Source organism: Amphiprion ocellaris, chromosome 13 (genome assembly GCF_022539595.1).
Source record: "Amphiprion ocellaris isolate individual 3 ecotype Okinawa chromosome 13, ASM2253959v1, whole genome shotgun sequence".
Taxonomy (NCBI): Eukaryota; Metazoa; Chordata; class Actinopteri; family Pomacentridae; genus Amphiprion; species Amphiprion ocellaris.
Window position 1 is genome coordinate 21218342 of NC_072778.1, and position 14087 is coordinate 21232428.

Here is a 14087-nt window from a genome sequence, read left to right on the forward strand (position 1 = left end):
GTAATATGTATTTACAGTGTAACATCTCAGCCTCTGGGTCTGCAGCTTGTACAGCTCTGTCAGTCTGTGACCTCCATCTTCCATAAGATTCAGCTGAATTATTGACCATCAGTCATTCCACTCATCCTGAATCACACATGGAGATATGATATTCAGATCTGTGCCTATTGCTCCCTCTGGTGGTCATATTTAAAAAGTGTTGAAAGTGACCTCCAATGATCTCCCGATTTTAAATACACACCTGCACTGTGAGCCAGTGATGGAATAAGTACTCACCAAAGCAACAGCAGGAATACCACAATTTGAAGAAAAAAAAAGTGAAGTCATTGCAGAAAGCCAGTCAGTTAATTAAAAATATAAGATGGAAAAATATGTGACTGAATAAGAATTCACTCCCTTTAAAGTGACTCACAGTTACTAAAATGAAGATCATGTGATTGTGGTGTAAAGACACCTGTATCTAGAAGGTCCAGTCACTGGTGGACCAGTACTCCTGGCTATAAAAGCACCCTGAAGACTAATTAACACCCCAATCAACTTCATGTAAAGGTTATTGAAAAGCATAAGTCAGAGAATCAGTTTAAGAAAGTTTTCAGGTCACTGAATGTCCATTGGAGTGCAGTTATATCCATTAAAAAGAAGGAATATGGCACATGTGTAAGACACCTATGAGTCCTCTGAAGAAGTTACAAGCGACAGCAGCTTCAATGAGGCTCTAAATACAGCAACAGTTGGCCGTTCTTCAGCAGTCAAAGCTTTACTGGAGAGCGGCAAAGAGAAAATCGCTGCTGAAAAAAGCTTATATTAAACCTTGATAAGAATTAACCAGAAGGCGGGTGAGTAAATCAGTAAGTCAGCTGGAAGAAGGTTTATTGGTCTGATGAAACCAAATTCGAGCTTTTTGGACATCAGAATAGATGCTATGTTTGTTGGGCCACAAGTTCTGCACATCATCACAAGCACACCTCGTCCACTGTGAAGCATGGTGGTGGCAGCATTCTGGTGTGGGGAAGCTTCTTGATAGCAGGCCCTAGAGGGTAAAATGAATACAGTGAAGTATGGGGAGATCTAGGAGGACAATGTGATGCAGTCTGCAAGACGACTGCCAGATCCACACAAAAGCGGTTGAAAGACAAGAAGAACATTCTGTAGTGGTCGAGTCAGAGCTTTGACCACTATATAACTGAGAATTTGTGGTTGGACTCGTAACAGGCTGTTACCTCATGATCCCTGTAACATGACAGAGTTTGAGCAGTTTTGCAAAGAAGAAAGGAAAAAGAGGTCAAATTAAAGTGATAAAAGGGGAAAATGTCCAAGGGGAGTGAAAAGTTATGATAGGTGCTGAATTATTCATTATATCCTGATAGGACCTTGTATGCTATGAAGTAACTAATGCTATCAGATTAATGTAGTGGAAAGCAGAATATTTCGATCTCGAATATAGTGCTGTCAAAGTAGAAATATTCACATACAAGCCACTTCAAACTGCATTTAAGGACAGTAATTGAGTACATTTGTTTAGTTACTTTATACCACTCCTTCTGATATGTCAGACAATTCTCTAATAGCTGTACTTTTACTGATTTTACAAACAGTGAGTCCCTGAAAGAGTCCAGTTGTGTTTGGTACTGGGATGGTAGATCCTGTGATCAAAATAAAATCAGTCTTTTAACAGCTTCTTTGTCAAAATGCAATAGAGAACATGTGAATAAATGTGAAGTCATCTGGAAGAGAGTTCATGACAACACAGACTTCTAGTCTTTAATCAGGCAGGTGACAGAATATATGTGACAGAGAACTTCTATGTTGGATGATTCCATCATCTCCATGGTCACCACAAAAACATAATTCTGGCATTTTTTGATGTACCCGGTGAGCCTATATAAAGGCTGCAACATTCTGAAACATCAGAAAACCACTTTTTCACCTGCTCTTGGACTCAGATTGACCTGTTCGAAGATCAACTGCAGAAAGCAAAGACTTGAGGACAAAACTTTTGGAAAGCAAAGATCTGAAGAGGAAACTTTTGGAGAACGAAGACTTGAAGAGGAAACTCTCGGACTCTCAAACAGAAGACCCGAAGAGGACACTTCTGGAAACCGAAGACCTGAAGAGGAAGCTTCTGGAAACCGAAGACCTGAAGAGGAAACCTTCGGCCAAAAAAGACCTGAAGAAGAAGATGTTTTGAAACTGACTCTTGTTGGATCCTTGAATCAGTGTTGGATCCCTGAAGACCTGGAAATGGACCCCAGACTTGTGGCCTTCGAGGGATATGTGGGAGATGCCGTGGAGGTGCACTACGATGCTGCTGGTAAGATTATTATTATTATTATTATTATTATTATTATTATTATTATTATTATTATTATTATTATTATTAGATTATTCATAATGTAGCTTTTTATTGATGGAATTGTGTTATTTGTCCCTCTGAAATCTTTAAAACTGTGTCAGTGTAGAAATCAATGTGATTTTCTAAATTTTAACTGTTGGTAAAAACACTGATTTAGTGATTAACAGTTATTGGATGATTTTTTCCATGTAAAATGATTATTTGATGCATAAAATCAATGCATTTTTTTCGGAAGAGGGTGAATCTAATTTATTAATCATTGGCATAGTGATTTGGAAACTCTGTTATTTTTGATTTAAGGGCATCACTTTTGATAAAATTTTACATGATTTTTTTGGAAAAGAAAACAAAATGATAGCAACTGGACCAGAAATGATAAAATGCCAGATATATGTTTTTGCGGTGACCATGGAGATGATGGAGTCTTAGAACTCAGCAGGCATCTCTGCTATGGAACTCTGAGTCTCAGTTGCTCAACCTGAACTTTGTGTCTGACTGTTTATGAACCTTCAGCATGAACTGTTGTTTTTATTCATCACAAAATTTGTGTTTGTTGAATTTTGTTGAAGACTGAAAAAATTATTCTTTTACACATTTATATAAGGCTGCAGGTGCTCCACCATCTCCATTCAGTCACCATGATTTAAACTGATACATGTGGCGAATAACTTGTTCTGATCTGCTAGTTTCATACTCTTTTTTGTTTGTGTTGTTTTATTTGTAAAGAGTCTCTGTTGCTGGTTGGTTCATTCAATTAAATAGAATTCAAAGAAAAGTAGGAAGAGTCGTGCATAAAAGCGCGCAGAGGAGCCATAAGGGGATCTCAGGACCTGTAGTTTGCTGTTGTAGTTTTGAGGCTGGTTAAAAACTGACAGCATGAGAGTTAAGACATTACCTAGCCATTAACTTTGGTTTCTACAGCTGATGTGTCTAATTGTCTGATGCACACAGACTTAAACAGGTGCAGTTAACATGCTGCTTATCTGAGTGAGGACACTTAAAAACAGTCCAGAGGAAGAGACATTGCTGTGTTTGAGGAGAAAAGTTCACTTAGTGGAAAACATTCAGTTTATTTAGGATTTCATGAATGTGTGATGATGAACTGATCCAGCTGCAGTCATAATAATTAGTCATAAAATGTGACTTCATTGTTGCCTGTTGCCATGTTTTGGTTGTAACATTAATGATTAGAGAGACAAAGTACTTTTGTTGTGTTGTGTTATATTGTGCTGTGTTTTGTTATTCAGTGTTGTGCTGTGTAGTATTAAATTATATTGTGTATATCTGTGTTATACTGTGTTGTGTTGTGTTGCTCTGAGTTGTATTTTGCTGTGTTGTGGCATGTTGTGTTGTATTACATTGATTTGTGGTACACTGCATGATGGTGGGCTGTGTGGTTCTCTGTTATGTTTTTTGTGTAATCCTGTGTATTGATGCTGTCCTGTGTTGTACTGTCTTTTGTTGTACTGTGAGTATTGCTTCGTTTTGTGTTGTACTGCATTGTGTGGTACTGTGTTGTGTTGCGTTGTATTAAATTATACTGTGCATCATTGTGTTGTGTTGTGTCATGCTGCACTGTGCTGCGTAGTGTTGTGTTGTTTTGTGTTCTGTTGTGCCCTGTTGCATTGTACTATGTTGCGTTATCTGTGCTGTGTTATTCGGAATTGTGTTGTAGTGCGTAGTGTCAAATTGTACTATGTTGTGTTGTAGTGTGTTGTGCTTCCCTGCCTTGTGTTGAACTGTGTTGTGTTGCATTGTGGTGTGTTGTGTTCAGCTGTGTTGTGTTGTATTACGTTGTGTAGTGTTGTGTTGTATTGCATTACAGTGCATCATTTACACATTTTTAATCAATAAAACACTATGAATGTGAACATATTCGTCATCTGAATTGTCAGAACTAAAGTTTTTCCAAGTGACCAAAGTAGAGTAAATAATTCTTTTCATAAAGTCTCATACGAAAGAACAGACTGCAGAATCATTGATGTGTTTGTGGCTTTGACACAGTTGTTGGATGGTTATAGTGAACTGTTTGTAACTTCAGTTGTGACTGTAGTTGATTTAGTTCTGACATCTAACAATGTTAGACGTACTAACATATTTAATAATAACAATGTTTAATAACATTTTAATAGTAATAACCTTTCTCACCGTGAAGGCGTGGAACATAGTTCAAAAACTGGAAGGGCGATCTCAACTGAACTCATTATTTACACCTCTGTGTGATAATCCCCTTTTTCCAACTGGAACAACAGACTCTGGATTTTGTGTTTGGGCATCTAAAGGGATCTCTATTCTGTCAAATTTAATAGATGGACCCTCTATGTTGTCCTTTGATCAAATGATTGATAAACATCACATAAAGAGACAGGATTTTTTCCGCTATTTACAAGTGAGAGATTATGTTCAAAGAAAAACAACATTACTTTCGGATCAATCTATCTCTGATTTTGAAAAACAAATATTTTTGCCCAAAGCCAAAACCACTATTAAGTCATCTTATAATTTACTTAGAGAATATCCAACCACCAACAATTCCCATTTGCGAGGACTATGGGAAAAAGAATTGGGAATAGAAATCAGCAATGAGGATTGGGACAATGCATGGAGTAATGCTAATTCCCTAAGTGTTTGTAACCAGGTAAAAGCTCTAAAACTTAAAATTTTACATTGTGCGCATATTTCTCCATCTCAGCGCCATAAATTTAATTCTGACCTTTCTCCGTTATGTCCCAAGTGTAAAATTGAGCTGGGCACCCTTACACATTGTTATTGGTCATGTGAAAAAATAAAATATTTCTGGTATGATGTACAATGCGAATTAGGTAAAATATTCTCACTTTCTGATGTTACAGTGTGTAATCCATTGACTATGCTACTTGGAATAACTGATGTCACCATCACTGGTACATATGAAAGACGACTTTATAGAATGCTTACATTTTGTGCGAGGAAATGTGTCCTTGTAAACTGGATTTCGGATAAAGTACCATGTAAAAATCAGTGGCATCGGACAATATTAGAATATGTATCTTTGGACTATCTAACCTGCAAACTGCATGGTAAAGATGATCATTTTCATAAAATCTGGGACCCTTTTATGTCATACATTGGTATGGACATCTCAGCACTTCTTTATAGAGGCTTTTCGTAAACCTCTACTGTATGTCTATTTGTATATTCCCTATATTCTATTTGTCTAGATTTCCTGTCTGTCAAAACTGTGCCGGAATGTTGTGTTTTGTTTTTCTTTGTAACAAAAACTAAAATCCAATAAATATATTTGGGGAAAAAAGAAAAAAAAATAGTAATAACCTTGTTTTGTCTCAGGGTTTGTGGACTACATTGTGGAGCGTCCCCCTGCTGTTGGCTTCCCGGAGCTTATTTGGATCTTTGATGATGACAACCATGCCGTCAATGTTCCGGATGAGGCTTCTGAGGATGAAGAAGACCCCAAGGATGAAGACCCCGAGGATGAAGACTTTGAGGAAGAAGACTTTGGGGAAAAAGACTTCGAAAGGAACTGGTCCAACCGGTACATCAGTGAAGACTCCGGCTACGGCAGCCTGGACGAGGACGAAGTAGACCTGGAGGATGGCGAAGAAGAGGACGTCCGACTGCCTTCCTCCCTGGTTCAAACATTATGAAAATGTATATTTACGTTTTTGTTAGTTTGTTGAGTGTAATCTAATGGGAAAAATATTAATGTCTAATGTGACAAGTTTTAGATAAACTTTCAAAATATTTTTGATAGGATCCAAATAAAGCCTGACATCAGTAACTTAGTTTAATAGAAAAGCTTAAAAACTGTTATTGTTTATTCTAACACAAGACCGTATAAGACAAACTTTGCAAAATGAACTATTTATTTTGTTTATGTCTAAAATACACTATATTGCCAAAAGTATTCGCTCACCTGCCTTGACTCGCATATCAATGTAAGTGACATCCCATTCCTAATCCATAGGGTTCAATATGACGTCGGTCCACCCTTTATAGCTATAACAGCTTCAACTATTCTGGGAAGGCTGTCCACAAGGTTAAGGAGTGTGTTTATGGGAATTTTTGACCATTCTTCCAGAAGTGCATTTGTGAGGTTACACACTGATGTTGGACCAGAAGGCCTGGCTCTCGGTCTCCTCTCTAATTCATCCCAAAGGTGTTCTATCGGGTTGAAGTCAGGACTCTGTGCAGGCCAGTCAAGTTCATCCACACCAGACTCTGTCATCCATGTCTTTATGGACCTTGCTTTGTGCACTGGTGCACAGTCATGTTGGAAGAGGAAGGGGCCAGCTCCAAACTGTTCCCACAAAGTTGGGAGCATGGAATTGTCCAAAATGTCTTGGTATGCTGAAGCATTCAGAGTTCCTTTCACTGGAACTAAGGGGCCAAGCCCAGCTCCTGAAAAACAACCCCACACCATAATCCCCCCTCCACCAAACTTTACACTTGACACAATGCAGTCCGACAAGTATTGTTCTCCTGGCAACCGCCAAACCCAGACTGGTCCATCAGATTGCCAGATGGAGAAGCGCAATTCGTCACTTCAGAGAAAGCGTCTCCACTGCTCTAGAGTCCAGTGGCGGCCTGCTTTACACCACTGCATCCCAAGCTTTGCATTGCACTTGGTGATGTATGGCTTGGATGCAGCTGCTCGGCCATGGAAACCCATTCCATGAAGCTCTCTGCTGAAGCACTGTTCTTGAGCTAATCTGAAGGCCACATGAAGTTTGAAGGTCTGTAGCGATTGACTCTGCAGAAAGTTGGCAACCTCTTGGCACTATGCACCTCAGCATCCGCTGACCCCGCTCCGTCAGTTTACGTGGCCTACCACTTCGTGGCTGAGTTGCTGTCGTTCCCACACACTTCCACTTTCTTATAATACAGCTGACAGTTGACTGTGGAATATTTAGGAGCGAGGAAATGTCACGACTGGATTTGTTGCACAGGTGGCATCCTATCACAGTTCCACGCTGGAATTCACTGAGCTCCTGAGAGTGACCCATTCTTTCACAAATGTTTGTAAAAACAGTCTGCATGCCTAGGTGCTTCATTTTATACACCTGTGGCCATGGAAGTGATTGGAACACCTGATTCTGATTATTTGGATGGGTGAGCGAATACTTTTGGCAATATAGTGTATATTTAAAACTGTTCATATTTATTGCAAATAAAATTGAAATGTGCTTTTAACATATTTTATATATTATTCATAATTATTAGCATAACATTAAACTTATAAAATAAATATTGTAAAAATATAAAAACTGTGTTATTGTAACGAAGATACACTTTAAAAAACATCTGAACTTTTTAGTATGATCTCATGTTTAAGTATGACATTGAAATATTGTCAATAGTAAGGTATATTTTATGGAAAACATGTTTAAAATGTGTATTGAAAATAAAAGTACCCTTTAGTAACATTTTTGTTATCATCTTGCTGTATTAATACCTGCTGAGTGGACAAAACACAAACTTCTGGACACTTTGTTATGATCCTGCTCCAGCCCCTGCCCTGTTTTCCCCTTCTTCCTCTTTTTCCTCCTTTCTCCCTTGAGTCCTGATCTGTTTCTGCTTTGACCTGTCTCTCTCTGGCTCCCTCTGTCTGTCATCTCTCCCTCATGTCTCTCTCTCTCCCTGTCACTCGCCCTCCTGCTCTCCCTGTTTCACCTGCCTGCATTCTGCTACCTGCTGATTGCTGCAATGAGTTTCAGCTGCAGTAATCAGCTCACTCAGGACACCTGCTCACAACCACCTCTTGCAGTATAAAGCTCAGCTCATTCAGCTACACCTTGCTGGATCATAAAGACTCACTCCCTGCCTTGCACTCTGCTCTCTGACTCTTGAACTCAGTTTTTCCCCCTGGATTTTCACCACCTGGACTCTGTTCTTCTCAGGATTTCCATCTGCCCCGTTTCCAGTCTCCAGCCTGCCATAGCCCCACCTGGACCCTTGTCACCCTCATTCCAGGATAACTGCTGGTCTCCTCTGTCTTTAGCTCTCTGTCTGCCTGTCTTGTTTCCCCACCAACTTCCAGATTCCCCGTGTCTGCCTACCTTGCCCCATTAGTCCTGTCCCACACTGATTTTGTAAGTACTTTGTTTGTTGTGTAGTTTAGTTTATCCCAGTTTGGTTTTGGTAGTTTAGCAGTGGGTTTTTGTAGGTTTTGGAATGTAGTTTATTCTAGAATTAGATTTGGTTTAGTTTCTCCTAGTTGTTTCTCTTTCCTGTATTGATTTAGTTTTTTGTTTGGGCTAAATAAAGACCTGTTTCTGTTGCCACCTGTCTGCCATATCTGTGCCTGGGTTCTCAAACCAACCCCGTGACACACTTACTCAGAACCTTGTAAAATCATTGGATGTAAAGTGTTTGGTGTGAATACCCCAGTTTTAATTTTGAAGAAGGGGAAGGAGAAGCGTTGTGCATTCATATATACATTTTGTCACTGGACATAAAATTACATACATACATACACTGGCAGCCTGCACAAAATACAGCTTTCAAATGTGTAAGTAAGTTAATCAAAACAAACACAAATTTACTATAAATGCACTTTTACTGCCAAAAAAATTTATTGCCATACAATGTGAAGATGACAAACCACTTCCAGTTACCAGATGGACTAATGGGTTAGCATCATATTTACCAAATGAAAAGATCATGTACAACATAAAGGGGAAGCCTGGTTGTTTTTCTACCATTTCTGATCGAAGTTAGCCTTCTGGCCAGACTGAGTAAGCAACAAGAATCTAACAGCCCTATTAAAACCGCTACAGAAGTCCTCTGCACAGAAGGAAGAACCTGCTGTAAGGACAGTCATCCCAGAAGAACTTTCTCAATCTGTTTTTTTTATGGCAGAGCTGAAGTCACTCTTGGGCAAAGACATATGGCAGCCTATGTGGAGTTTGTCAAACTACATTTAAAATACACAAGCAGGACAGTTGTTTGGTTTGATGAGTCAAAAACTGATCTCTCTGATCAGAACTCCAAGCACTGTGTGTGGTGAAAATCAGACACTGCTCATCACCTGCTAATAGCATCCCTAAGTAAAGCATGGTGGTGGAAGCATCATGCTATGGCTGTGTTTCTCAGCAGATGGGGAGGATGGTCAGGGGCAGTGAAGGATAATACAGAAATAAACAAAAAACAGCTTGTGATGATGCTTTACCTTTACAATAACCCAAAGCATACAGTCCAGACAAAAATGTTACTTCATAGAAAAAAAAAACTTTAATAGTCATGTTAACATATTTATAAACATAAGTCACATACAAATCAGATGGTACAACACAAATATTATGATGACTAAGAAATATCCTTGCATACAACAATACCTGTATGGAAAAAAAGAACCACAGCCATGACCAGCTGGTACACAGCTATGTGATGAAACAAATCTAATCTTCACTGTCTTTACAAATGACGTTGTTGAGCCAAAAGTGTAAAGTTCCTTTAAAAACAATTGCAAATGTAATAACTTTATGTATTTTTTAGTTAGTCTGTTTGACATTTAAATGACACACAGACTTGAGTTCCATATGAAACAGCTGGAAAGTCAAACCCAGGGAGTGGTTGTGCTCTGTGGATATGGCATACATTCTTAGAGAGAAGCAGAGACTGAAGCTCAAATCACTGTAAACACCTTGCTGTTGCTAAATGGCTTGATCTTGGTTCACGTACATTCATGACAGGCAACACTTAACCAGCACAACAGCTTGTGTTTTTCTTTGCTCAGATGGTTTAGCTGCTCAGTGGCACTCAAGAAATTCAAGCATGGTTGCCGACCAGCTTAAATGACTGATGTGAGCTATTGATAATGTGGATATTTAAAAAAAATACTTTGCCAAACATCATAATGCACTACTCAGTACATTGCAGGGATGACTGGCACACTTTTCTTAAGCTGTCTCATTTATATATACTATGGCCAATGCAGAAATTATTTACTTATACACCGTCCAATTCAAATCAACTAATACGCTGATGATAGAATTTGCACTTTAAGTTTTAATTTTGATTTAATCTATCTCTTGTCAATTGAAAAAGTAATGTTTCATGGATCCAGTTGTTTAGATCCTACATTTTTCAGTACTTGTGATAAATTGCAAAGGCAAACTCTATTCAAACTACAACATAACGTATGGGTGTAGCATACACGATCAATACGTGATCAATAGTATGCTGGATCAGTTCCACAAAATAATAAACCTCACAGAAGAACATAAAAATGACCAAACAAACTCTGGAACATGAAGCACATCAATATCTTTGTTTGGGCGGCTGATCACACACTTTACAGTGGATTTTTCTTTTAGTGCTGCCTCAACAGCAGATGTTTATGAGGTGACAGCACAAGCTATTTTTTTTGAAGATTAATCATTATTGAATACGGCAGAGAAAATGTTGAGGAGAAAACTCAAAATGTTGTGTGGCTAGTCCGAGATTTCCGGAAGTTCGATTGGTCACCAGAGACAAACTCAAATTTTGCCTTTTCTCAAATAGTTAGGAGATAGCTCAAGATTATTTTCCATTAAAAAAAAATTGCAACAAAATACTAAGAATTTCTGAATGGTACTAAATGTAAATAACAATAAGCATTTTTAACTCCTTACGCTTTAAATATAAGGAAATATGTGTACAGTATCCCGTGTAGACAATTTGTGCTTATAATGTGTCAAAAAATCAAAATGGAAGAGATTCATTGTGGTGGATTTCCCTGAGGGGAGAAACATCAACAAGTATCCTAAAGATTAATCAAACATTACAGACCAGACAGAAGAAGGTTGCCTGAAACAGCTCTGGAAGTCAGCTCGTTAAGGTACATTTTAACAGACAAACGAGGTAGTATGAACTAAAACGTAAGACATGAAACAGTGTGCTGATGTTGTGGCTCTGAAATCAAAACTGTGGGATATATTACCTTTGATGTAAAATTGTTAAACTGATTAAAATGGGGATTTTATTGCCATTTTCACTGCATATGCTAGTGCCATTTCTGGTGCTTTTAATGTGTATATTTTTGATGCCGGTTATACAAATCAAATCTCCAAAAAGCCACTAAAAATCATTCAGTTATAAATACATATCAGTCTGACCTTCAAGTTTGATGTTCAAACAAACACGTGCAAACTTGAATTTACATCAATAAATAATCTTAACAAAAAAATTTGACAAAGCACACAGTCAAAGTAAGTTAAGTATTTATTCTACCTATGATACTACTTTCTCTCCAGGCACTTACAGTTTACATCCAAAATACTACTTTCTGTTCAAGTATTTATAGTTATGAATATGTATTCCACCAGAACTGTTCTCTCTGACAAAGTATTATAGCTTTAAAGATTTATTCTACCCAGACCTTTCTGTCCAAAATACTACTTTCTTTTCAAGTACTTATAATTTTGAGTTTTGTTTCACTCAAATATGGGTTTAAAGGTTTATTTTACCCAAATACTTAGATAGATAGATAGATAGATAGATAGATAGATAGATAGATAGATAGATAGATAGATAGATAGATAGATAGATAGATAGATAGATAGATAGATAGATAGATAGATAGATAGATACTTTATTAATCCTGAGGGAAATTCAAGTGTTCAGCAGCTTACATACAACATAAAATAACAAAAAGGCAGGGTAGTAACATTAACATTACTTCTCAAAGTAAATGCATTTAAATGGTTCGCTGTGCCAAAAATACACTTTTTATAAAATATTTCATCCAAGTTATTACTTTCTGTCCACGTTATGAATAGTTATTGCGCCAAAATGGCTCTCTCTGACAAACAAGTTATGGGTTTAAAGGTTTATTCCATCCAATCCTGTACACTTTTGTTTTTGCTTGTTTTTTACCAATGTCTGTGAGCTAAAAGAGTGGACTCGTGTTTACAGTAAACAAGTGGTCACCGTGTTGTCTGGCCCAATAAACAGGTGATGTAAATTAAGAGTCCAAGAAATGTGGTCTTGAACATGCAGTGCTGCAGACACACGCTGGTCGGTCCACTTCTGGTTCACACTGCGGAAAAAGGTGGTCCCCGGGTCCGCCACTGGAGGCCGCTGTTTCTGCGCACTTGTCCGCGTCTCCGCAGTGCTGCCTGTCTACGAGGAGTGCGTTTGATTGTTGCAGGGCTCAATGGCGGACAGAGCAGGATAGTGGCGTTAACACCGAGGACAATAACGTTTCGACTGGGTGATTCCTGGCGTGACTCGGTCCGCCGGCTGCGTGTCCCCGGGCTGCAGTCGTTCAAACCAGCTCTCTTGCTAACCAGCGTCAAATCCGAAGTAGCCGCCGCTATTTTCTGCTCGTCTGCTAACGTTAGCTTTGAGTTACCATCCCGAGCGGAGAAGTTACACTGTTCATGGTGGCTCACTAGAGGTAGCTAGCGTATGAGCAAACCATGGGAGACTCTCTCGAACTGATAGGGAAGCGTCTGCTTTTGCTCCTCGACGACAGCAGGCCCGCGAACGGATCCGAGCCGGAACAGGCTCCCTGGGCCCGGGACTGGCTTCGGGGGACGGTGCGGGCAGTGAGCGTCATCGGCCTGGCCGCCCCGGAGGTTAGCGGAGGGGAGGCGACGACAACAACAACCACTGGTGCAGGGTTGACGGTCAGTGTTTACATTGAAGTAGTGCCGTTCTGTGTAGCTAAATAACCACCACCAAAAGTGTTTGAACCGCGTACTAGCTGCGAAGTGTGGTTTTCTCCTAATTTACCTTGTTTGCGTTTTTGTTGTACCGCCAGTGCGGCTCCATTTCTTGGCAGTTAACGTTAGCCCGTACGGATGTTAGCTAGCTACAAGTCGCAGGCAGTGAGGCGAAGCTAAACTCGAGGCCGGGGCTTTTCTGGCCTTTGCTTTGTTCGCGTTTTAGCTTCATGACATTTCGATCCAGCTGTACTTAACCTAACCTTGTAGCATCTAACCGCAAAGCTCAAATGCATTAGAGCCATCTAAGTGTTCACGACAATAAAGAAAATTGCCGACAAGTAGTGAATTACAGTGATACCTGATTAGTTCCCATCGTTAGCTAATGGTAGTCTAGGTAAAGGCCGCATAAGTTCAAATAGGGGCGAGCCATGAATATATTCGACTTTGTTGTGGGGTCCAGACTGTTCAATGTTCGGACTGTTGCACGAGTTGTCAGCCTGATAAACACTTGAATGAATGAAACTAATCTTTCCAAGCCATGTTGAGTCCACACTGTGCAAGGCGGCTTCGTCGTGTACAATTGGGTATTTGTTGTAAATGGGAGGTGGTGGCTGACCTACATGACAGTTACAATTAATAGCCAAAATACAGGCTATTAGAATAGGTGGTAGTTATTCAGTTCAACAAATGTTTATTTAACAAACTAACACCAGCACTTCTTTTTGTTGCAGAACTTTTTAAAAAAGCGATTTCAGGACTTAAGCAGAGTAAATAAGACAGTAATTTATCAGTATTGTGTTCAGTTGAATTGTAAATCCGTTTACTGAAAAGCATGTAGAATGAGGATTACATTATTGTTGAATCTCTGTTTTGCTGTAAAATAACCAGCAGTCGAATCCAAATGTACTTTTTAATTAGTTGGAAATTGCAAATTTAAGCAGACCTTTTAAACTTAGTTTCCATTTTTGTTAAATATAATATGTAACATAGTTGCTTTGTATTTTGAATGGCAAGGCTTGTTCTCTCTTCTTATGTGTGCATTCACTAAAATAAATGCTTTCTGTTCGGTTACATTAATATGACTT

General features: G+C 39.0%; 1 protein-coding gene across 3 annotated transcripts in view; it reads left to right on the forward strand.

Annotated features, from left to right (window-relative positions):
- The first annotated feature begins 12454 nt into the window (after window positions 1-12454).
- The window catches only part of kdm3b (lysine (K)-specific demethylase 3B), a 29418-nt gene continuing 27785 nt past the window's right edge, over window positions 12455-14087 (forward strand). For all 3 annotated transcript variants that reach the window (XM_023277596.3, XM_023277598.3, XM_023277597.3), the window contains exon 1: window positions 12455-12963. In XM_023277596.3, coding sequence (XP_023133364.2) covers window positions 12754-12963 — 210 coding nt within the window. In that variant the 5' untranslated portion in view covers window positions 12455-12753. The remainder of the gene's footprint in view (window positions 12964-14087) is intronic.